General features: G+C 29.6%; 3 protein-coding genes across 5 annotated transcripts in view; 1 reads left to right on the plus strand and 2 right to left on the minus strand.

Annotated features, from left to right (window-relative positions):
* The window catches only part of Apt1 (Acyl-protein thioesterase 1), a 70,198-nt gene extending 65,751 nt beyond the window's left edge, over positions 1-4,447 (plus strand). For all 3 annotated transcript variants that reach the window (XM_087155928.1, XM_087155927.1, XM_016049658.4), the window contains one exon: positions 1,369-4,447. In XM_087155928.1, the coding sequence (XP_087012054.1) occupies positions 1,369-1,413 (45 nt within the window). In that variant the 3' untranslated portion in view covers positions 1,414-4,447. The remainder of the gene's footprint in view (positions 1-1,368) is intronic.
* LOC107437597 (snRNA-activating protein complex subunit 1) lies at positions 2,088-9,732 on the minus strand. Its single transcript, XM_087155926.1, has one exon. The coding sequence runs from the start codon at positions 9,358-9,360 to the stop codon at positions 8,314-8,316; it is 1,047 nt and encodes a 348-aa protein (XP_087012052.1). The 5' UTR covers positions 9,361-9,732; the 3' UTR covers positions 2,088-8,313.
* An 11,660-nt stretch (positions 9,733-21,392) lies between these two features.
* Positions 21,393-26,909, minus strand: part of LOC122268880 (uncharacterized) — a 63,344-nt gene continuing 57,827 nt past the window's right edge. Inside the window, exon 4 of the mRNA XM_043039669.3 lies at positions 21,393-24,275. Within this exon, the coding sequence (XP_042895603.2) occupies positions 22,908-24,188 (1,281 nt within the window). The 5' untranslated portion in view covers positions 24,189-24,275 and the 3' untranslated portion in view covers positions 21,393-22,907. The remainder of the gene's footprint in view (positions 24,276-26,909) is intronic.

The raw sequence follows: 26,909 nt of genomic DNA on the forward strand, positions 1-26,909 counted from the left end.
AAAGTCCTTATGTAATGTTTAATCTACAATTTTTATGCACTATTTGATTAAATCCTATTTAACATTGATTATATATTACGAGTCTTCTACGCTTGTATACCATTTGTATATGAATTTTAAATTATTTTTTCCGAGCATATGTTTTTTAAATGACGCTTTTAATTTAGCACCGAAAGCGTGTTTTTTGTGCGTGGAATTGGTTTCCCAATTGTGCAACTGCTTCTGCAGAACCAATGCACTGAAACATAGCGAGATCATCCTTAGGCAGGTAAACGCCATACTGTTATTGTTTATGTGGGCGGTGCTGAAGCGTTTTTTGCATAGAAGTTTTGGTCGAATATGAAACTTAACTTCATGTTATGATTGCTTTTGTTTAGATTGGGTGGATGGCGAGTAATACTTTTAAATTCAATTTTAATTGTTCATTTTGAATATTTTTTTTCACTTATGACAAAAGTTATGACTGAGAACAAAAAGACTTACAGCCATCTCATCGTATTTCTCATCATGTTAAATCTATTAAGCATGTGAAATGTGCAGAATCAGTCAACACAAGCTCAAAATCAAATAGATATCTTAAAAGAGATGATGTGGATGTAATTAATGCTGAAATGATATTTGCATCATTTCTCATAGAACATAATTAATGCCGAAGGTAAGAATAGAATCTGCAAAATTTTCTAATATTCAGTTGTTGTTTTTTAATTTATTTCCATCACTAATCAAATCTGAAGATACAGCAGTTGATGAACTTTAAAATAAATTTTGTTTGCTTGAAGTGGAGAATATTTCTAAAACTTTAAATACTGACAAGTGTATTGATGCACAATGGGTTGATGTTATGCATATCAGAAGAGCAAATATGCACTTAAAATATAAACATCTCTCCAAGATTATGCTATCGATTTTAGTTATTCCACATAGTAACGCTTGGTTGCGGAATGTGACAGTCAGTGAAGAAGTTGAACAAAATTCTTTCTGTAAATATAAGGATGATGCAATTAATACTAATAATATCATTATAATGGGCAGGAAGAATAGCTAGAGCAACCTTGAGCATCATCTAAATAGGTGTAGATACATAAAATTAGTGTTAAAGCATAGAATAAAAGCTACATTTTATGAGAAATTTGATTAAAGACACTAATTGCAATGTGAAATTTTGCTAACACTGTCATAAAAATTGTTAAAATTAGATTATTATTTGCCAAAGCTCAAAATGTCACATATGCACAGAGGGGGTTAAAAAACACCAAATAGATGCTTATGTAAAATTTGAACACCCTTAATGTGCAGCCTGTTAAATTTATAATTTTGTGTTAAATTTATAATTCTTCTGTGTAAGTTTATTTTCTTGATTTCTTGCAGGAAATGGAAGATGTTAAAGCTTTCTTGGGAAGAGTTTTGCCATGATTCTCTTTAGAGAAATATAGGTCATTTCTCATCTCATTCAGAAATCATTTTCAAATAGCCTATCAATTTCTCTTTATTGTCAGGTCTTTTCATGATGATATAAAATTTATGTTTATTCTCTAGCTGGTCAAATAATAATTCAGAGTTTAATTACATTAATTATAGAAACATATACCGCTTTGTTGAATTAAAGCAGTTATGTTTTTCTGTGTAAAAATATGGTATATTTTATGCGAGTACTATTGAGATATAAATATTGTAATGTAGCTCCTGTATGAATGAAAATATATTTTATATCCCTCACCCACATATATATATATAATATTTTTGAGAAAAATTAGATTAAAATTTTTATTGTGTTTTTTCTTAAAGATTTGCATTTAACTCTATCCTTTCACATTACAATCAAGCTGCATATATTTGATATTTATTTTGAAATAATTTATAGATTTATAAACAGAGCTTCTTAGGTACCCTGTATTAATTTCTGCTAATATATTTTTATTTAAAGCACTGGCAAGTACCCAAGTTTTAATATGTAGCGATTTTTACTGGCCATTATTGTGTTTATAATTATAAAAAAAATTATTTATTTTGAGAAGAGTGAATAACTTACATTGAATTGTAAAACATTCTTTTTAACTTATCTAACAGTTTTTATTTGTTATTTACGAACGACTAGGCATTTTTAAGTGTTGTAATTAAATCCTGCTTTTAATATCCCTTTTGATATACTTTTTTCACATATTAATTGAAAAACTAATTTTCAATGAGCAAAAACAAAAAAAATCTTAAACTGTTTTGTGTGCCTAATATTAATGCTGCGTCATCATAGAGATATTTGAACTTTCTCTGTTAGTTCTAAAAATAATGCATTTTTTAACATATTTCTTTAGTATTTCAAGCGAAATTTTTTTGAGAATGTGTTAGTATTGTTTATTATTTAGGCTGTGTGAGATTAATGTGAAAGTTGAGATTTTTGCTGTTAAAGTTATTCTGCATCATTTTTATTTTCAGAATTGTAGATTTATGTATTTCTGCAGTTTTGTTATTTCATAATTTATTGCAATTACTGAAAGGAGTGAATTAAGTTTATAACATATAAAGATAAATGGGAAGAACTGTTTTTGATGCTTGGATCACCAACTGTTGCATTTTCAGGATTACTAAATTTTGACAAATTAATAACATCAGTTCTGCTATGGAAAGACTGTTCCTTTCGCTTATGTTTTTTGTAGGCATGAACTTTATCCCTTGATCTTTAAATATTAATATTTAAGTTAAAATGAAATGAAGATAGATTCTACTAGATCTTCTTTATTACTTAAATCTAGTATATCCTTCAAGCAGAGTTTTTTATTCACAGTTATGTAGATGTTATTAATTCTTTTGAATGATATTTAAATAAAAAAGACTGAAATATTTTACTTTATGATGAACCAGAATCCTCTTACTTTTCTTTGTAATTTTTTTTTTTTTTTGTGCGAACATTGAACTAAAGTGTTTTATCTGTAACAGTTTCTCTTTTAAAACAATCAAGTGATATTCTTGATCGGGGGAAGAAAAAAAACCGCTAATTTTAATGGAAAATCACCAGCTTATATATTTTTAAATCATTTAGGTGTAATAAATTTAAATGAACTAAAAGAGCAAAATTTTTATTGATATTTATCCTCAGAGCACATCGCCCAGCCATGTCCAATCCCTGTTTTTCAGAACTATTTTTTAATGGCCATGTAATTTTGATTTAGGTCAAAAGACATGGACAGTGCCTGAGCTGGTAGTCAGCATACAGGATTAATTTGCTCAGTTTTCTGGTATAATACATTGGTTTATTCAAGAATTTTAAGTATGTGTGTTATGTAAATCTATATACAACTTGTTACAAATTTATTAACTTTTAAGAGTGCAATTTTTTAAAATTAAACTGCAATATTTTATCAAAGAATTTTTTTTCTTCTTTAGTGCGACATAGTTTTATTTAATACTTTTAAAATACAGTTGCAAGCAATGTTAAAAAATGAAAATAGTATTAGTATAATTTTTATAAAAACCTTTCAGTGTCACATTAGTACTACTTCATCAGTAAATAGTAGAGATTACATCAAGAAATAAATATACAGGTAAAAATATTAATTCAGGAGTGCTTTGTGATAATTTAACAGTAGAACAAACTTTTGATTATTTAATATGTCCTGTGTATTAGTTCACAATAAGAATTTTTGTACATTTATTGTAAAAATCTACTGGGTAAAGGGATTACAAAGCTGGAGGGGCTCCCCAGTTTTTTAAATTCCCCATTTGTCGAATGCTTCAACAATTGGGGAATTTATAAATACAAAAATTTTTGTCAGTGTGGACTTTTGTACATAGGGCACACAAATATAGTCCCAAGGAACATCAAAGCTACATCTAGAACTCCACCGTTTATCATAGCAAAACAATTTTAAAAGGGCCATAAGTTCTATTTTTCCTCACCTCATATTATTTATAAATGTATTTTATGAATTTACCTTGATTTCAAGGTTAGTTTCTATACCATTGAAACCTAAAACTGTTTTCTGAATGATCTTGTTATAAAATATTTGGAAGTCATTAATATGATTCTTTAACTCTTACTGTTCATTTAATATTACTTTTAACTGTATATTTAGTGTGATGTAACATATGTTGAATTATATCATCCTTGCAGCTTTATCTTACTGATGAAGTTGTACCAAAGCATGTATAGGTTTTAATAAAAATTATACTATTCGTTTTTTTTTAATGAAATTTAATTTTATTATTAAGGATTACTTTCATTTTATACAAGTAATCCAGTTGGATAAAATGAGATTATGTGTAAGCTTATATATTATTATAGTGACACTAATCAAACAATGCTATCAGTCATTAAAGATGTTTGTCTTATATTTGTAAAAAATAAAGGTGTTGGCTGTCACATTAGCTATTACTTGGATTATTGTCACTGCTTTAAATTTGATTTGATAACATGTAAATTATTATTTTGCTTCAATAAAACTTTTTGTGAAAATGTTGTTGCTTTTAATATTATGAGTCTTAAGGTCTTTTACTTAGTTTCAACTTTTAGATTTGTTAAGATCCTCTGCTATAAAAGTAAATTTACTTTTATTAGTGTGCAAATAAATCTTTTACTGTGAAATCACTTAGAAAGGGTATAATTAAGCTTGATTTGAAATTAATTACTGATCTGCTAAATGGTTACATTTTTGTGTCCTAGATTATTTGCATCACTTATTAATTATGAAATGTATTTCACAAAACTCAAAAAATTAGTTAATGAAACTTTAATTCCACCTCTTTAAAAAAAAAAAAGTCACTTGACTATCTTAACTTATTTGTAACAATATATTTGCTCTTAAGAAATTTCTTGCAACTATACTTTTTATTTTCTCAACAACAAAAAATTGAAATTAAATACCTCTTGGTGAATTTTTATATACGTAGCATACCTATGACAAGAACACTTGTCAGTATTGCCAGTAGGAGTGATAATATGTAATAAATATTTTACAGTTTTGGGGGAAAAAAAAGTTGGTTTAATAAATTTCAAATAAATATGTTTTACAAAAGCTATGTTATCAGATTTGTAAAATTAAGCGTCTTCCATCAGAATTTTAAAATTAACTGCTACAGTAACAGCTTTTTCTCTCAGAGCAAAAGTTTTAAAAAACGTTATCTAAATGGTTGATTTGTTTGTATTAATTATTAAGAACTCAAAAATCTTCATGTTTTATACATAATAAGCAAGTAGGTTGCAGTTAAAAGCTTATTAATAACGAACAGTAATTTTAAATTATATAGCTTCATTGGGATTTAAGGTGAAAAAGGTTTGTTAAATACTCCAAAATTGTGGTTATTGAAAAGAAATTTGTTTCATTTTAAGAACTGTTGCATAGTAAAATAAGAATTTTTTTTTTTTTAAAAAAAGAGCTATATTACCATAGATCACTCAACATTCCATCAAAATCTGTTATTTATTATAAGAGTACTGAGAAAAAAAAATCTGTTAATGGACAGAGGGCCAATTGCAATTTAAATGTTTAAAACTCTTGTTTTAAACCTATTCAAAGTTAGATGTTTGAGTAAAATTTACACATTACTTAATTTTTCCCTGTCATTTCTAGTAATAATGATAAAACAGCATTATTGAACGAAATAGGTATTTTTAAATTCTGAATATTGAGCAACTTATTAATAAAGCTTTTTTTTTTCCTCAGTCATTCCCTACATTTTTAATATATTAGTAAATATGAAGCAAATAAATGTAAATTTATTAAAATGAGAGGGGGAAAAAACCTCAGTGTCTCATTTATGAATGACAAGTTTTATTTTTTTAAAATTAATATTTTGACTAGAAACATACTTTAAAATGCTTATGATTTTTAGCCCATATATTTAGCTTTGAAATTGTTGAGTACTTTATCAAATTTTTAAAATTCAACAAAATTAATCGTTGATTTTAATATAAAAATTCCTAAGCTAATTTATCTCTTTCTGTGCACTTTTAGTTACAGGGAAAACTGGCAATTTTCAAGCTTTTGCTATATCTGCTGTGGCTCAGTCTTAAAAATAAGGAGTGTCATAAAGTGATTAATTTTGCCCCATAAAAGAACAGGATTACTGATGCTACTTATTTTGAAACAATGCAAATCTATCATTGCCTTGATGTGCTTAATAGAATTGTATAGCTCAGTTTGTTAATGATAACTAAAGATGTTTTTACTCAGTGTCTTGGTATGTTTTATTTCGTTAAGAAATATATTAAAGTAAGAAAAACATGTTCAAATAATTTTTATTTTTGGCTCATAATTTTAAACTTTCACTGTTGAATAAAACTAAACATACCACGAAACTTTGAATAATTAATTTACTTCTACTTATAATTTGCAGTGTACAAATTCAAAAAATAAAAATATTTACTCTAACATTTCTAATGGGAGCTTTTTTTTTTTTACAATTTTTTTTTTTTTTTCTTAAGGATAGATTTGAAAACTTTCTAGTATATTTTGATTATATTTTCCTATAATATTTAAAAATTGTTCTTAAATCCGGATTAAAAGATTTTTCCTAGAATTAATTTTCCTACATCAGAGTTTTCCTAAAATTATAAAAATACACATCTCTTACAATGTAATTTTTATAAATTTTTCAATTTAAAAATGACAAAATATTGAAAAAATTTTTTATTACTTTTTAAGTAATGTTTTTAGTGTGATTCTGTTTAATGAAATAGTAAATAAAAAAAACTACTTTCATCATTTTAATAATTCATTTAAACAAAACCATAATTAAATTTTATTATGTTTTTCATTACAATACTAGACATACCAAAATTTTCCATATCTCTTCCTTTCCTAGAACTTGGCTTTTAAGAAATTAAGTGAGACTAAAAATCTTTTAATTTTCAGATTTGTACTTTTTGCATATTCATGTTTGCAACAGTCAAAGTCAACTTGTTGATAAAAAAAGTGAAATTCATAACAAGATGTTATTTAATTAAATTTAGATGTTATTTAATTAAATTTACAAGAGTAACCTACATCTGAATATAAGTGCAATAATTTATAATTATTGAGCAAATATAAATTTTTAATCTTTTGTTTATTACAATCATAAGTATGGTATTAAATTATTGCCTCAATATTTATTAAATTATTGCCTATATATATTAAATTATTGCCTCAAAATTAACACATTTGTTAATATGCATAGTAATATATGCACTATTGCATTACTATACATATGAAATTATTGCCTCAAAATTAACACTAGTTAACAAAAAGTTATCGATTTAAAGAAATCTGCTTTTCATTTTACACATTTTTGTTTAAAATAAATTATAATATAATATCAAAGCACTTAGTATGACTATATGCAAACAAAGATTATAAAGTAACAAATTTACCTTACTCAAAGAAGTTAATTGCTCAAAAGAATACTATAAACAGAAAATAAATTTAAGTATACAAAAAAAACTTTATTACAAGCTTAAGAAATTTATTACTTTGAAAGTAAAAATTTTACAACCTTGAAAATCATGAAAATAAAAATTATTACAAATTTATTCAGTAATTTACTAATAGTAAAATGTTATATCAGCCAATAAGTTTCAAGCAATATATCAAAAATGTTTTATCTGATTTAAAAATTATCACCACCATAATAACTAGTTTAGAGAAAAATAATCAAATTCAGTAATCAAATACCGCAAAAAACAACAATCACTTCTTGTAAATGATATGCAACAAATTTTAAAATTACTTAAGAAAGCTTGTTAAGAGAAGCTTATTCTTCAAAAATTAAATTTGATTGGAAAGAAAATTATTCAGTTGCATAATTCTATTTCAGTCCAAATAACTGAATCCTTCTAAAGTGATAAATGAGTAAATTTTATTTTTTAAGCAACTCTTAAACTTGATTTGAATCTAAGAAAATTGTTATGGGTGAAAAATACTAGTTTATAAAATTACATCATATAATTTAATGATGTAAATTAAATAAAGAATTAACAAAAGTTAAAAACATAACAGTATTTGTTTTATTAGAAATTCCTATGAGTTTCCTAGCAATTCTTTAACTTGAATTAGACTAATCTAAAATATCTCAGATTTATAAAATCATATGATAATCATTAATGAATCATTAAATAAATATTGCTACACGAATTTCTAAAGGAGAAAAACAAAACCTTAAGATATATTTTATAAAAATAATATTTTTAACATAGAATATTTGACTAAATATTGTATAAACAATGTGAAACGTAAACATAACAAAACATGTAATAGTTCAAACAATCATAGATTAATTAATATAAAGTATATATATATTTAAATAAAAAATATGAAATTAAACATATAAAGTAATATATTCCTACTACTCATCTTCTGAGTCAGTTTCTATCAAGGCTTCTATACTAGGTACTGACATGACCATATCTCTAGTAGGACTTCCTCCATAATATTTCCGAATTCTGCTAGTTTTTACTCCCTGTCGCCTGATGGTTTTAAGTTTCTTGTTTTTAGACACTTCATGACCTTTAAAAAGTTGCTTATCTTTATTTACCATCGTTGAATTCCCCAAGGGCTCACTTTCATTGAAAAAATATTCATTCCCGAAATCATTTTCAATTCCATTTATATCATCAAAATCAGATATTTGGTTTTGGTCTGAGTCTATAAAAGGATAATTACAACGTACATATTTCGAATTGCTTGCCGTAGGTGTTTGCATATTTGCGCCTTTATCATTTGAGATATTCTTTTGTTCAACGGCTAACTTACCCAAAATATTAATCAAGTTTATGCGGCGACTGTCTGTCGATTTTCCTAGGATTGGCTTCAATTTTTCATACTTTGAAAAGCTTTCATGTAAGCCTTCCAAAACTTTATTTTCCATTAACTCTTCTAAATTGCATTTGAAATCAGACATTCGTAATTTCTTTTCAAACTCGCCTTTACTTTTATCGAAAGTTCGTAAAGCTGGTCCTAATAAAGTTGGGAAAGCAACCAATTCAAACGTATTTTTAAATAAATAATCCAAAACGTAATGTAACGAATATAACTTATCTGCTACAGCTTTATCAAGCAAACGTTTCAATATTTCCACCTTGCTCAACTCCATTCGAATTGGTATAGGAGGATTCAAAATTTGATTCCGATAGAGAGCATATAGTAAAAATACACCACCTATTTGATGCCAAAATGAATCAGATTTTAAAAATCCTGAAGACAAAGTGAAAACTTCATTTGTGAACTCACCCAGTTCCTTTGAAGTTTCTCGTCCCATATAGATGAAAGCAAAGTTTCTTTTCTTCCATATGTCTGCAAAAACTTTAAATTCAGCGCTTTCTTTAAGAGCAAATTCATTCAAAAGTAAACCAGCATCACTTTCGAATCCTTCAGCAATATATTTCTGTGCCATGTTACAAAACTGCTCAAGGCGACGAACACGTTGTTTTCTTTCTCCAAGAATGTAAACAATAAAATAAATGCTTGGCTGTATTTTCCAGAAACACAACGATTGGCGACAATTTATATGCAGTTAGAATTCGACACGTTCAACCGTCTACAAAAATGGAAGAGGTTTTTTTCTTTCTTTTTAAAGGAAATATTAAAATGCACCAAATAATCTCATTAAGTTTGCTTATTAACTACAATATTTTCATCAACAACTTTATATATTTATTAGCTTTTTTAAATCGTCTGATTCAAATTATTCTTCGTTATTTCTTCGATTTACAAATAAAAACAAAAGTTAGAATGAACTCTAATTTCCAATAAAATTTCAAAACAAAGAAAGAGTTCATTGTTTTTCATTTCTGGATTGGAATAAAATTTTGATACAACAAAATTTCAAATGAAAACATAATTAAAACACGAAGCCTGAAACGTCTAACGATAAATTTACGAATTAGAGCAATATATTTTTTTCTTTATCAGTTTTTAACTATGAATTTTGCCGCATTTATTTTAATGCTGGTGCAAGAATTCAACTCTGCAAAGAAAAATTTATGCTATTTCGAATAATAGTGTTCTAAATAAGGCGTTCATAATCTTTTTAAGTTCAAAACTAATCATTTTAAACTAATAAATAATTATTCCGCAAGATTTAAAAAAAAATTAATATGCATTAATGTCTCAATACGCATAAAAAAGAAGTATTTAAAAAGTCGTATTTTACATATATGAATCAAAAGAAAAGAAAAAAGTGAGAATCTGACAGATACTCATTTCTTAAAATTTAATTATAATTTAATTTTATGAAAAAATTGTTTTACGGCATACTTATTCTACATTGCAACAAGACCTTTTTAAGCGGCGTGGCAGATGGAACTGTCGAAGAGATGAAGTGAAAATTCTAAATAGATATATAAAATATATATCTAATAGATATTCTTTATAGATAACCTATTAGTCAAACGTTTCAGCTACCGATTCCAGGACTCTGAATCTTCAGACATAAAATCCTATACACTCAACAAAACTGTTTCTCCTTCATGGGACTAGTCACAAGGTGAAACTTCACGCAGGGGAAAGTTAAGCGATTTATACAAAACTGTGTCTGATACTGTAAACGCTATAAAAATTTTTATATAATTTCAGGTGTTAAGATATGACGAGCTGCCTATAACAGGATTGACTTTTTTAATAATATATATATATATATTTCTGTGTGTAGGTTTAAAAAGGCTTAATCATGGTGAACCACGAAAAAATTTATAAATGCAACTTTCAGCTAAATATAATGATAAATAGATTTTTGTTAGATGAATGAATCCGTGCTGCGGTTGCTCAGGGAATCGAGCTCCCACCTCTCAATGGGGGTGACCCAAGTTCGAATTCCAGAGGTGGCTCACTGAAAACAAATTCTGCTACCGACTTGCACTGACCACAGTGCTGAAATAAAATATCCTCAGTGGTAGACGGATCATGAACTAGAATCATCTTGTCAGCTGATTAACTGAGGGAGGTTTTCGTAGTTTTCCTCTCCATGTAACGCAAATGCTGGTTAGTTCCATCAAGACATCCACAACGAAGGTTAATTTGATACTTGAACCAGGAATTCCCTTGTCTTCTGGGTTGGGTTCAAAAATACAGGGCTATGGAGTTGAACACTGATAATCGTAAACTCAGAACTGGATCGGCTGTTCAAAGCTGGTTATAAAATAAAATAAAATGAGTGCACCTTTCTCAGCCAATTGAAAATAAATCATCGCTAAATAATTCAAAATGAGCCTAAAATTCCATGCGAGCTCTCCGATTCTGCAAAAAGTGTTTAAAAAACTGTGCTTTTTAACACTGAAGGGAGCCGCGTGACTTAATGGTTAAGGCGTTGAACTGGCATAATTTATAAACGTCGTTGAATAGCTGATCCAATTTTTTGGATTTACGACTACTAATCTTCAACTCCGCAGGCTTGTAATTTTGAACCCAATCCAGAAGACAACAGAACTCTTGACTCAAGTAGTGAAAGAAATTTGCCTTTACGGAGGACTTTTTGATGGAACTAACCCGCATTTGTGTTACACGAAGAGGAAAACCACGAAAACCTCTCACGGTTAGCCAGAAGACAAAAGTACTATAACTCATGATCCGTTTACCACTGAGGATATTTTACGTCAGCATTGTGGTCGGTGCAAGCTGGATGCGGAATTCATATCGACCTGCCATCGCTGGGATTCGAACCAGGTTCACGTCTTTGGAAGGCAAACACTCTATTCCCTGAGTCATCAGGCACTGAACTGTCATAGAACTGGGGTTCGATCCCACTCAGCTTCAGATCGTTAGATACCAGCTTGTCTGAGAAATAAATGCGGCCTGTGCTCTGCGCTGACCACATTCCCAAAATCATGCCGTTGGTTTAAAAACTGAGGAGTCTTAATCATCGCGCCCCCCTAACTCATAACGGGGTGTTGTGGGTAAACTTTACTTAGCCAAAGGTTCATAAACTGATTTTAATTACAATATTTTTTAATATTTGTTGTAGTTAATTTACGTCGCATTAGAGCTGCAAAATGGGCTATTGGCGACGGTCTGGGAAACATCCCTGAAGATGATCCGAAGACATGCCATCACAATTCTGACCCCCTGCAGAGGGAATGGCACCCCCGCTTCGGTAGTCCGACGACCTGCACGCGAAGTCGAGCACTTTACGGTAGAACAGTTTAACGAGGACCAATACCGCACACCCTCGGTCCCTACGCAGACTGATCCAAGTGATCACCCACCCGCACACTGACCGTAGCCAGTGATGCTTGACTTCGATGATCTGCTGGGAACCTACAATATTTTTTAATCAATGTGCACAGTGATCTAAAGTAATATTTTTTTTTTTTAAAAAAAAAGAGACCATGCCGAATAACTTTTGATCTAATAATCGTAAATTCACGTTCTAGGATTCAATCCTAATAATTCAAGGGGAATAAACATTCCTTTTTTTCCTATAGTGAAATAAGCAAAAAGTAAAAATAACATTAAGGGGTCAAACTTTAGAGCACTCTCCTGACAGAACTATTAGGACCATATTTCCCAGGTTTCGGCTACCCCCTACATTTTGGGGGGCAGAAATCCGAATCAGTCGAAAAAAGAACAACGTTTATTCAGAGAAAGTAAGTTTTGGTGCCTAATTTCGTAACTTAAAGTAGTATATTTAAGGTCACGACCTTGAACCATTTAGTCCTAGAACGTGAAGATCCGATCATTAGAACAAACGTTATTCAGGGTGGTCAGCTTTTGTTTTTTTTTTTTTTTTTTTTTTTTTTTTTTTTTTTTGCGCTCTGAATATTACAAAACTTAGCAACAATTTTCTGGTAAAAGCAAAAACTGAGAAGAGCTACTGTAAAGTAACTTACTAAAGAAGTACCTAATTTAATTAAAACGTGAAAATCCGATCATTAAATCAAAAATTATTCAAATTAATGCGCTTTTCTTTTTTTTTTTCTTTTTTGCTCACTGTTTTTATTTGAACATCATATTGAAACAATAATAAATAGGGATGTCCCAAGTCTTGAAAATTTGCCCGGTCCGGGTACCCAAAATACATAGTGATTTTTTTTTAATCCATTCGGTTTTGTGTACCAGGTAAAAAAAAATTTTCGTTCCTTCTCCCCGGCTGTTTCTAGGTACGCGGTAAAAATAAGATTTATTACCCGGCCGGTTATTACAGCATTTATGCAAAATAATAAAAAATTCATAAAATTTCTTTCGATTTTGAAAATTATAGTTTTATGTAAATTATAATAAACCTAGGATTTTATTCATATACACGTATATGAATAAAAACCTATGTATATTTTTTTATACGTTTTTGATGGAACAAATGTGCTTTCGCGTTACAGGGAGAGGAAAACCACGGAAATCTCCCACGGTAAGGGGACTCTAACCCATGATCCGTCAACCACTGAGGATATTTTACGTCAGCAGTGTGGTTGGTACGAGCCGGGAGCATAATTAGTTTTCAGAGAGCCATCGCTGGGATTCGAACCTGAGTCACCTCGATTAGGTTAAACGCTCTATTTTCTGATACACCGTAACGCGTACTAATCCATTTGACAAAAATCCATTTATCATTACTTTTATTTTAAAGTTAACGATATATATATATAAATAAGGGTGATCTTAAATTTGCTAATTAATTAGCGCAGGCGACATGTTAGGCTACGAAATCAGACATAAAACGTACTTTTTCTGAATAAACATACCTTTTTTAGACGGATTCGGGTTTTCGATTCCCAAGGTTAAGGGGGTAGCCGCAGTCCAGGAAATATGATCTTAATAGTTAGGTCATGAGAGCCGTCCAAAGTTTCGACCCCTTAATGTTAATTTTACATTTTTGCGTATTTCGTTTTGAACTAAGCGAATTGAAAACTTTTTGCATCCAATTATATAATTCGTTATTTCATGCAAAAAATAATTTTTAATAATTACTTAAAATAGTCGAAAAACTTTCAAATTTTATGGAATACAATTTTGTACAATAATCTTGTTGTTGTTGTAGTTCGCTTACGCCGCACTAGAGCTGCACAATGGGCTATTGGTGACGGTCTGGGAAACATCCCTGAGGATGATCCGAAGACATGCCATCACAATTTTGATCCTCTGCAGAGGGGATGGCAACCCCGCTCCGGTAGCCCGACGTCCTGCATGCGAAGTCGAGCACTTTACGGTTGAACAGTTTAACGATCAATACCGCACACCCTCGGTCCCTACGCAGACTAATCCAAGTGGCCACCCACCCGCACACTGACGACCGCATCCAGCGATGTACAATAACGTGAAGAACGTAATTTTTGCATGACACGGAATTCAAAATTTCAGCACAATGGGCCAAATAGTTTCTGAAAAATCAAATCGTAAAAAAATTGTATTATTAAAATTCGATTTCTCAGTAACTATTCGACGTTTAACTGTAGATTTAACTTTTTTTTTTAAAAAAATTCAATATTTTTTAAAAATCCAATACAAAACACTAGCAATTTTATAAAATATCAATTTTTAACTACAACCATCGCTCTTCTAGTTGAATTTAGAAAAATTTTAAACAACTGACTAATCAGATACAATTGTTTTATCTTCATTATTTTATGTTAAATCATTTCACCAAATAGAGAATATATAAAAAAATTCCTCTCCATATTTTAAAATTAATGAGACAGATCATAGTCTCAATAAAATTCCGAGAAAGTAGTCGACAGCTGGTTCAAAAGTTTTGGTGCAAATTATCAGCACTAGCTCAGCCTTGTACCAACAGAACCGTTAAAAATTTTCTTCGTTTTAAATCGGTTCTAAGGAGTCTAAGCTTTGAACAATCTTTATCCTAAACAGAAGCAAGTTATGCAGTCTCTATGTAAACCTAGAATTAGTCTGGAAACAAACCACTTGCCAGCTACGACGATCTCAAATTCGGTAAGTTACGCCACTTACATTTTCGTTATCCTCTTTCAGCAAAAATAAATCTCTAGGTAAAATGTTTTGTAAAGTTAACTTCTAAATCATCCTATAACATGATAGAAAAAAAAAGCATGATGATGAGAGCTAACTTTTTAACCCAAATTTATATTAATAGTGAATCAAAAGTGGTGAAGCTATCAAATCTGAAATTGAAATTTCAATAGAAAAGGATATTTTTAAATTTCTTTTTATACACATATAAAACATGTCATTAACTAGATACAATTCATTTTGTTTATTCTAATGAATAGACCTATAACTTATAAGTAATAAAAAAGTAATTACAAATCTGCAAAAGTTGAAAGCTTTATAAATAATTATTAGAAATTTAATAAATTATAAACACGCTTACCTAAAGATAAGACAGATTTCACACCGTTAGAAACTGGCAATAATTATATCTTGGTCTTCATTATGTGTTTTAAAACAAGCCAACAAATTTCTGCTATTGTGTATGGCAATTCTTTAATTACACCATCACAAAAGCATAAATTACCAAGCTTGTAGTGCAGTTCAGCTTCTTAAATTCTTTGAAGTTTACATCCAGAAATAGTTATGACTGTAATAAAAGAACTAAGGGTGTTTTAGAACTCTAAATCATTAGCTATCATTATTCTACATTGTATGCAGAATAAAAAAATACCAAGCAAAAGGCCAGGGATGTTTCAGTATCAATACCTGTTCGCACAAACTACAATTGTCAAGATATCAACAAAACAAAATAGCATAACTGAAACTTAGTATATACCTATATTGCCCATAAGCAGTAAAAATAAAAAAATTTACTTCACTTGGAAAGAAAATATTAATTTATGCACTATTATTTGCACAGTTTTTGCAAATGAAAAAGCAGTTAAAATGACTTCCTTTAAGCAACCTAGTATTAAATACCTTAATTTTTTTAATAACAGTAGGCATAGAATAAGATAATTCACATAAAAAATAGTTTTGTTTTTAATGAATCCAATTAACTAAATAGAAAAAATTAGTTTTATGCCGACAAATATTTGATAGACAAACATACTTTCAAGATCTGTTTATTTAAAGACATAAAACTGAAATTTGTCACACTTTACTCTCACATTATTTTAAAAAATTGATTTCGTGAAACGTATCAAAATAATTCAGAAGTTCAAATTAAATTAAGTACCATAGTTAGTTATAAATTTTTTTATAACTAACTCTACAGTGAAAATTATTATGAAAAATAAAATTAAACAGTCAAAGAATTTCAAACACAATGCCAATATTTTTATGAATACAAGTTTAAAAAAATCAGTAACTGTATTTCTAAAATTGTCAAGCATGTTTTATCCTTTTCATTACCTCAGTCCCCATACACGGACCTTCGTCTCTTAGTTTCTAAAACCACACTATAAGAAAATTGATAGTTTTATTGGACGTTTAAGCTTTCTGGAGATTTCTATAGATGCAGAACATTTAGGTAGAATTCCACATAAACAGAAGTGATTTTTGATAAACGATGATAATTCTGCAGGCTCGAAAATGTAAAGAATTCTAAATATTGTATAATTTAGTTATTCGGATAATGCTTTTTTTCCTCTTTTTTTTAAAAAAAAAACTCTGTGAACTATATGAAGTGTTTAAATTTATATTTACTTAAGATTTAAAAACACATTAAAAAACATGCAGGTTCATTTATGTGTACCTTGGTGTGTATGGCGAAATTTATGATAGCACAGTAGTCAAGCGAAATCCATAGTATTATGAGAATTGAATTTTATTTCTTTGGCAATCTTTTTGTGTTTTATTTCTTTGGCAATCTTTTTGTGTGTGAATTGTTTTATAAATAAGTATATATATTAAACAACTTTATCTTTTTTTTCATAAATTTGAAATTTTACCCCCAAGAATTAAACATTTCAAGGTTTGCATAGTTAAAATTGTTTTGATGTGGTTTTGTTGTGTTTGATTGTTTTTATGTGGAAATCAATAGCAATAACTGCTAAAAAAATAGAATTATTGTGTTACTCAAATGAGCTATTCGAATATGTCCTTGTGTCTGTAATATATAGAGGCATTTAAAAACCAGATAAAACTCCATATCCACTGCCAAAAATACAATCTAAACACTACATGAATTTACGATATAAGTGTAAATTGAGAACATCAAAAAAAGTTTAAATGCATGATTCAAATTTTGTATGTAGAATTTGAAATGAGAAATAACTGGAAGTTTAAAAACCCTGTAGGAATTAGTAGCACTAGCTGCGAAAAAGTAGACAAAACTATGAAAACATTTAAAATAAATAATGAAGCAATTTTAGTTTCAGGTGTAATAAAATTATTAAGAAAACAAACAAACCTGTTTCTTTTTTTTTGAATGAAAATTCGTAGCAATAACTATTGAAAGAATGATTGAAACGCTGCACGGATAAATGATATCGGCGCAAACCGAGTGTGTCAAATAATGATTTCTTTTCTCGAATCTGCAATTCCAACTCCGAATGCTGTAATAATATTTATATTTTCTTTAAAAAAATCTTGATGATATCATTAATAACTGAGCAATGAAAGACATGCGACATCAGGATTTTAAAAACAGAGTAAAAAATTGTAAGAATAATTGACTAAAATTTTTTTTTCAAAACACTATTTAAAATGGAATTGGCGTGAGTTGTACAAGTATTGTGTATGATTTAATGTCTAATAAAATGTCCCCTATGACAAAAAAGTAACTTGCCCCAGGATTTTGTCAGTTTTCAGCACTACAAGGTAATACCCCAGCCGCCCAGGAGTTTACATACCCAGAAATAAGAATTACAACAGTCTCTTTGGATCGAAGCTTAAACAAGAGAAATTAAAATAAAATAATTTAATTGGCTAGAAATTACTGCATTATACAAGTGTAGAACCTATTTTCATTTATTTGATTAAGATGAATAAAAAAGCAAGAATGAAGTAACAATTTATTTTTGATTTAAAGATATATGAAAACAAAACTGAAAAACATTTATTTAAAAAAAAATATTTAAAGAAATTATGGAGAATATTTAATTTAAATAAGTAACAACTGCTTAAACAAACCTAAAAAATTGGTAAAAAGTGGGTAAAAAAATTGTAATTAAAAAATGCAGTATTCGCTAGAACCAGAAGTGAAAGAATAACGTAATTTTAAATCATTGAGATAAATTGAATTTTACTTGAAATCTAAATGAAAATTTGTTCATGTTTAATAAATTTTAAAGCTTATCTCTTAGTTTCAAAAGTATTAGTTAAGTTAAATTACTTGTAATTAGTACTTATCTATCTTCATGGACTCCACCAAATAGAAGCCTTGAATATTCACCCAGGAGTTGGCACAGGTAAAAGAGGCAGGCTGAATTTGAGATGGATAGATGGTCTACAGAAAGACCTTTTGGTCTCAAAAACTAAAAATTGGAGAACACTAGAAAAAAAAAAGGTTAGTTAGGAAAAAACCTTTTTGAGAAGGCCAAAGCCCACCCTGGGCTGTTGAGCCATTGATGGTGTATTTGTATTGAGCTGGAACACAAAATATAGCAGATTTATCACACTCATACCAGCCAACACTGGAGAAATAAAATAACAGATTTTACTTGTGACATTTTTTAGGCAACGAGTAAAGTTTTACACCATGTATAATCGTGTAAGTCAAAAAGAGAAATTCAAAATTGGAAATAATGTAATAATGTTACATTTAGCAAGGTAAGAAATATGTAAATAAATCTTAATCTAAAAAAGATTTATTTAAACCATTATTTATAATTACTTAAACCAGGGGTCTGTATAGAAGAAATTTAGGTCTGTTAACGGACCTTTCACAAAATCTTTCCATAAAAACGAACCCTTCACAAATTTGTTTATCTTTATTACTGTTTTGTTAATTGAATAAACCCTTCGTGGGAAAAAAAAAGGATGGTTCCACGATACGGAAATCTCCCTCCCCCGAAACGAACTAAGTTTTCCAAGTTTAAATTCCAAACTTAGTATTCTAAGAAAATATTTCTACTTTTACAAACATCGTGTGCACAGTCTTATTGATATTAAATGATACTTTTTTTTTTGTAAATAAATTATTGAACTATTTATATTTATTCATAAAATAGAATATTATGTAAATAAATATTTCTGGCAAATTTTTAAATAAAATATTAGAAATTATAAGTTGCGTTATTTAAAATATGTCAAATGAAATTATCAAAAATCTGAGTGATTTTGCTTCCATTATTCGTCCGAAAGGAATATTCTGCGTTGAGCAGTATAGGCTAAATACCAAATAATTGTATGTTGCGTCTCTAATTTAGTAGAAGCAATTGTTGAGCATAATCTTGTATCTATTTACAATTTAAATACTTTTTAGCAATTTTTGCAATAACAGGACCCTGGTTGAAAGAATGTGACTCAAGGCTTATTTTATATTCACAAATTATAAGTAGTTTTTTCACAATTTTACGAAAACAGGACCTTTCACAAAATATCTGGACAGACCCCTGCTTAAACTACTAACACTTAACATACTTCAGTACTGGAATAAGAGAAGTGTTTTTGTCATCAGCAAATATTTTATTGCTGAAATTTAATAAAAAAAATTTCAACAAATACAGAGAACTTTGAAAATATATGGGTAAACAGGAGATAGTTGTAAAATACACCAGCCTTCATTAAAAAAACAGGAGACTTATTTAACAAAAAATCGTAGTGGAGAAAATTTCTCATTGAGACGAACTCAATCATAATAATTAGTCTCCTTTAACAACATGCACTCAGTCATCACCGGAAATATGATAATCAATCTTACATATAACAGTTCATATGTCCATGGCATGCACAATACAACAAAAACACATCTAACGATTATGCTCAATACTCTACAATCAAAAATTACAAATTCATAGTATTCCTTTCATGTGTAGCAGACAACTATTTTCAGAACAACTATGAATCATGTCGAACATTTTTTACTATAATTTTTTTTTTTGACAAATTGCACAGACATAAGTTTTTAGAAAATGTGCCTTTCAGAACAGTATATTGGTTTCAGAAGAAAAATTTTAAAATAATTTGTTAATGATCACATCACGATTATTAAATGGAATCTTGGTATTTTACTTACGAAGCAAGTTATAGAATTATGATGAAAACACTCAAAAATAGCACCAAATGTCATAAACATCATGCTAGTGCAAACAGAGCATAAATTGAATTTAAGTAATAGAAATAAAGGAGAAATTATCCTGTATTGTTTGTCAGAAAAAGGCAAAAATTAAAGAATTAGTTACAAATAGCTCATGAATAACTTTCATAAATTGGTAGGGCATTATCAAAGCATAGTGACCACAACTCAGGACATTTCCTTCACAATAACGTGTGAAAAAAATATTAAAATAAATTTATTAAAATAACTTGACTACACTTTCAATCATAACTCTAAAATAATTTTTAAAAAAATACAATAACACATAATAAATAACAAATAAAAAAAATCCGCAATAAAGTAGCTGCCCCATATATAATAAGCAAGTCAATGCAATCCCTATTGGGTTCCGAAAAACAAAATATTGAGACACGAAATGATAAAATTTAAATTTCGCATTAGGCGGCAATTTAACAATTTATTGCTCATATATGTATAATCGCACAAATGAGGTTCGGGGAAATTCAGGTATCCCTGAAAAAATATTCGTCAGGAAAAAAAATGAGACAATTTTTTTTTATTCCTTATGCCCTATCTAAAAAGAAATAGAATTTTTTTTATTATATAAATATAACACAAATACAGTTCACTGTGGACACAATTTGTCTGAGTTACAACCAGTGGCAGTGTCATTTAATTGCAGGCACAACTTGCAAAATAGGCACAATTAGTTGTTCGTACACCTCATGGTTGGAAAAAAGCCTGTTTTTTTTTCCCTTCAGATTTGCTAGATTTAATCAAGTTTTTCCTACATGTTGAAAACCAAGGGTGGCGCCAGACTCTGCCCGACAAGGGGGTCAGTCTCCCCCGACAGGGGGGCTTAGGCAAATTAATTCAAAATATTTAAATTAAAACGAATTTCATACTTTAAATTTTTTTCTCACATCAATTTTTTGAAGTGTGTTTCTAAGAATCTAAACTCACTAATATTGATACCATAATGAGTAGATTCCTTTTAATGTAAATTTAAATCTAATTTTTTTCTGTTACCGATGTATTTTGTACTGTATATGCAATTTACCATACATTGTAAGCATAAAAATTATTTCTTTAATGAAAAAAAAAAGTTGTAGCAGTAACCGCAATTTCAAAAAATTTCTACACTTCTTAATCTCATAACTCAAAAATTATTCGTTAATAAAAATTTAAAATTTCATGCACATTTAACAAAACATTGATATAAAATGTTCTTTTTATGTGCATCGATTGGCTTTTGAATCATTTAAATGTTTTGCAAATAAAGTTTTAAGTACATTTTTTGCATCCACGTATTCCATCTTAAGATATTATGCCCCGTTTTGAACGAACTTCGAAGTGGTTATTGCTCATAAAACTGTAAAATTCGAATTGTTTTTTTTTTTAATGTTACATAGTATAATTTTACGGACAAAAAAAAGGCTATTTTAATGAGGGGACTCGACGTTAATATATATTGTAAATAAATACAAAGAGACTTTTAAAATTTCTCCTTGCGTCTCCTTTTTCTTTTCAAAGATGCTTTTAAAGTGAACATCTATGTCCGGCAAAATGCTAATTTCTCCATTTGAGAAAAAGAGTAAGTCTATCGGCTTAAAATATAAGATTCAAACAATATAGTTTAAATTTGTAATTATTTTTCAATTTACAAATTTTAAATTTGCCTTTGAGAAACAAATATTAACTAACTTAAATTTTTTAAAAAAAATTGCCACACATGGCTGCTGTTTGTCTGCCTATGTTTTCGTTTCTCTGCAAAGCTGAAAGTACACTTTCTACCAAGATTTCTGTTTCGCCCTGCAAAAGCTTTTTGCATATTGACATACGCCTGCTACGAATAACCTTTTACACAGTTAATTGATTATTGTTTACCAACGCGAAACATTCTTTCCCCTACAATTTAAATTTGCTTTCATAGTTACGAAATTTAAGTCACAAAAAATGAACACTAAAAATGAAGAAGTTAGGGGACAAAATTTCGAAAAATAGGAGTTTTTTTTCTTTCTCATGACTTATTTGACCGATTTTGCTTAAACTTTGTATTTTGACATTTAAAATTGCAAATGATGAAAAAATTGTACACTTTACATTTCTTAAGTTTCTCGACTTCCCTTAAATAAAGTAATTGTTTATTGATACCTCGTCCCGCCCTATTCAGGGCACACGAGAGTAGAACAAACATTCTACAGACAAAACATACATAAAACAGAATAAATAATAAATAACAGAATAAATGCAGAGCATTGCGACATCGAGATAGGCATAGGAATTTTGATACACTTGTTAAGTTCAAGAAAGTAAATGTAGATTAGTAACTGGAAAACATAAGTAGATTATTTTGACAGCTGTCGAAAGTGTAAGGCTCTCAAAGAGGCTGGATAGCAAGAATTTTGAAAGGAAATATTAAATAAATAAAAATAAAAAATAAGAGTCAGTTACAAAACGTATGCAATGAGGAAAAAAGTTTATAAAGTTTTTCTAGCGATAGATATATTCAAGAGACATAAGTGAATAGATTGTGAAGAGACTGAGAAGTTATAGCTAGAAGGTGGTAACATTTAATAATCATTAGAATGAGATCGTAATTCAAGGAGGGCCTGGCGATGCGCAGGGCAAGTGATGTCTGAGACTTGATGATAAGGATTATGGCTGGTTCCAAAAAAGGTATTGGTGTGCCAACAGTTGATGCAAAATTTTTGGAGTGACATTCATTTGTGTGATGGTCGCCTCCGCAGTTAGAGCAAGTGGCGAATTCTTGAGTGCAAGAGTGGGTGGAATGATCAAGACCTTGACACCATGTGCAGCGTCGAAGTAGAATTCTTTTTTGACAATGCATCTGTTAAGGCCTATGTAGATGTGTTTTGTCCTCAGGAGTTGTTGAGCAAGTTTATGCGATACATTGACAATGATATGTTTTTGTCAACATGTTTTTTGTGAGGTATTGACTTTGTGTAGGTGATGGTATTGTCAAATGATGATTCACTGAAATGCTGGAGGATGTTGGATATACTGTTGCCATCAAAGAGAGCTGGTGCATTCAGAATTATAAGTGAGGTAAGGCGTTGTTCTTTGTCGTGGAATTCGAGCTTATTTTTGATGCTATTTGTTAATTTAGTCATTGCCTCATGATCGTGAAACTTAATTTCGACGAAATTCTTTGTCTTGAAAACCTTCTTCACAATTGGTAGCGTTGTAGAATCATTTATGATTTTGACGATGTCATCACCAGATCTGTCGTCTTCAGCAGTGATGATAATAGGTGCGGGAGGAAGCTGTCTCTTGGCGATTTCGCTATAAGTTGGAGTATGGCAAGATTGTTTAAGCTCGTCTAGCTGGTCTGATATCCTAATAATTTGTCGCTCTAAGTTCTTAATATGTGTTGGATCAACTTTATCTGAGAGTGTAGAAATACGGTGATCTAGTTTTTCTAGTTGTTGAATTTGTAGGTATGATGAAGAGGACTGGCAGCTGAACAAGGTTTTAATTTTTTGGATTGCCTCATTGAAGCCTGTCTCTTGAGTAATTGAGAGTTTGAACTTATCACCATATTTGCTCTCTACATTTTTAACGATTATGCTGATTAATGTGTCTAATTCGTGAGAATTGTCAGGAGTTGGCAAAATTGAAGCAGATGGAACAGTAGTGTTGGCCGTTGTCGGTAATGGGGAAGATAGAGAGGTAAACTCATGATCGATGTTTGTGTTTAGAACGTTGTGGATTGTTTCGCTGAGTGGAGATAAAATAGCCCGCGGTAGAGTATTCATTGGACTATTCAGCACTGATTGTTGTGACATAGATAATGGATCGGCCTGAAGATGTGAATTTTCTTGAAAAGGATTAAATGGCGATTTAGCCGATATTTGGGATAAAGAAGATGTTTGTGTTTTGCTAACGCCTTTAGCTTCTGTTTGTTCTATGTGAATTGGAGAATGATGGCCAGTTCTGGGTAAACCTGCTAGATTGCTGTTTTGTTGACTTTGAAGATTTTGGCTGATTCTTACAGCTTGCTTAAAAGGAGACTCAGACGAATTGTGAACTGAAGGGAGATAACTTTTGAGACGTGTTAATGAGATGTCACGAGGCGGTCTAGATCTGCCAGAATTGTTCACTGGTGTTTGTTGATCAATTATAGTGCTTACTGTGTTCATGTTGGAAGATGTTGGTGTACCACTGATGCCTTTTGCCTCTATTTGGTCTCTGCAGACTGGAGAAAGGCTACGAGTTCTCGATGAAACCTTAAATAAAGTAATAATAAATGTTTACTAAAAGTTTTATTTTGCACGAAATTATCTTTAGAAAAGGAATATGAATTGATTGATCAGATTGGAATTGTATGCAAAACTTTTTCAATTAGCTTTAAAAAAAGTGGGCTGTAGTAAAATACGCAAAAACTAAAGTAAACAGTAAAGGGTGCTAACTTTCAAGCGCGCTCCTGAAATAAAACAATATTTCTAAAACAACAAACAATACAATATTCTACTATATTTCGGGGGTCAGAAATCCGAATCCGTCGAAAAAAAGGTATGTCTTATCGGATAACGATTTTATGTCTAATTTCCTAACTTAAAATATTGTTTGGACTAATTACTTAGTATATTTGATACAGAGCCGTTTTTATGTTTAGGGGCCCTGGGCTTGTAGACTGGGCCCTTTATGAGAAAATTTAGAGAAAAAAAATTTTTTTTAAATAATTTTTAAAATTTTTTTTTTAAGAGTAATAAACATATAAATTAATTATAAAAGCTTATATACATTATTTTTATCGAAAATTTAAGGTAACTATACTTTTCGCGCTTTTTGAGAGGCGAATCTTTTATCACATCATCAAAATCAATTTCCTATAAGACATACATTTTGCTTTGCAGATCAAAATCTGTTAGACTTCGAAACATAAAATTATGAAGGTGTGTAGAAAATATGCAAGGAGTTATAAAAAATACAAGAAAATACAGATTGATTATTATTTTTTTTTTTTATAATCGTCGTTGAAAGACTGACTCAATTTTGAGCCAATGTTTAACTACGTAACGTTGAAATTTTAAAACCAATCCAGAAGACAAAGAAACTCCTGGATCTATACCCAGAAGTATTGAATTGCTAAGAGAACTTGGAGGAGTTTATGACCCCGACCGATTTAACATGCACCAGTCACCATTTTATACTTGGGCAGGCTCAATTCGAACTCCCTTTCTCACGAACATGAGTCCATAGCCCCAACATCAACCAAGCTATCGTGGCCAAATTATTAGTTTATTTTATAACAGTCATTGAGCAGCCCACCAGATTTTGAGTTTACTACTACTAATGTTTAACTCCGGAGCCTTGTAATTTTGAACGCAATCCAGCAGTCTAATTTTGAACTCCTGGATCAAGTAGTGGAAGAAATTTTTGCCTTCCTGGAGGACGTCTTGATGGAACTAGCCAGCATTTGAGTTACATGGAGAGGAAAACCACGAAATCCTCCCACGGTTAGTCTGATACCAAGGGAACTCTAATCCATGATCCGCCTACCACTGAGGATATTTCACGTCAGCACTGTGGTCGGTAAAAGCCGGGTGTGGAATTCATATCGATCAGCCATCACCAGGATTCGAACTCGGTGGACCTCATTCGGAGGAGATTGTTCTATTCCATGAGTCCAACTTTATTGTTCCAATTTTATTGATTTGCTTAAATTTAATCATCTTCGAAATGTAAATGGTAATTCAATCGTAATTTTTGTAGAAAAAAAAAGGAAATGAAAGTATTAAGTACACATGAAAGTATTAAGTATATATCATTTTTCCTATAAAGTAAAATAAAGAAGAATTCTGATCTTTAGGAACAGATATTAAATAGTCTCATGATCGAATGATGGAGCATAATTACCTTTTAAACAAATAAATTTTTTTTTTACCTTTTAAACTAAAAATTTGCTTATTTTTAAAAAATTTATTAATACTCAAATTATTTTAACGATGATATGACAACGAAGTTTTTTATTTGATTCAGTCATTTATTTCCATTTTTTTATTATTTATTTTTATTTCATTAAATTAAATGCGCACGTTTGAAATAAAAACAAAGCTGTCAAAATTTCATATATATTTTCGATTTATAATTTTAAGAAATTCTTTCGACTTTGATTAGGAAATTTAAAAGCCTTATTAATAAAAAAATTGAGAAGCCTTATTAACTTTAAACACTTAACAACAACAAAAAGGAGTTAAAAATAGAAACAAATATGATCAATAAACACTAAAGTCATAAGCTAACTAAATAAATTAATTTCGTGTACGAAATATAATATTACAAATCAAACATATTTCATATTTAGGGGAAACAATGAAAATTTGGTTATACAGGAGTGAAATTTTTTTTTCTCATGTTAAAACATTTTTTTAGCTGATGATCATTTGATTTCATTGCTCTATTAAACAAAATCATATGTTGTTTCTGTCTGTCAGCAGTAAGTTAAATTAAAGTAAAATTACATTTGTTGTATCCATTTTATCCAGAACAGACCAAATCAAGAGTTTTGCCATACAGGCCAGTCAAAGAGGGAATTGAATAGTGGCCCGCCATTTAATTAAATAAACAAAAAAAATCTCATTGTATATATAACAAACTGAGCAAACCTTTCACGTTTTCCCTAAATTCAAATTGATTTAATAGATATATTTGCTTACCTCCAACGTGAAAGATTTATGTCTTCTTAATATCCTACGAAAATTCCTATTTTATTCCTTACGATTTATTTGAAAAATAGCAAAATTAAATCAACTACAATAATTAAATAAATTAAACAATCAGGCTAGTTGAAACATTTAGAATGATTAAAGGAAAGAAAAAGCTTTTATAATAAATCAGAAAAAATATCTTAATTTTGT

The sequence above is a fragment of the Parasteatoda tepidariorum genome, chromosome 12 (genome assembly GCF_982258835.1).
Source record: "Parasteatoda tepidariorum strain Cologne lab strain chromosome 12, Ptep-v5.0, whole genome shotgun sequence".
Lineage (NCBI taxonomy): Eukaryota > Metazoa > Arthropoda > Arachnida > Araneae > Theridiidae > Parasteatoda > Parasteatoda tepidariorum.

Excerpts from the sequence above, each read along its gene's own strand:
- LOC107437597 (XM_087155926.1), bottom strand. The coding sequence starts at position 9,360 with ATGGCACAGAAATATATTGCTGAAGGATTCGAAAGTGATGCTGGTTTA.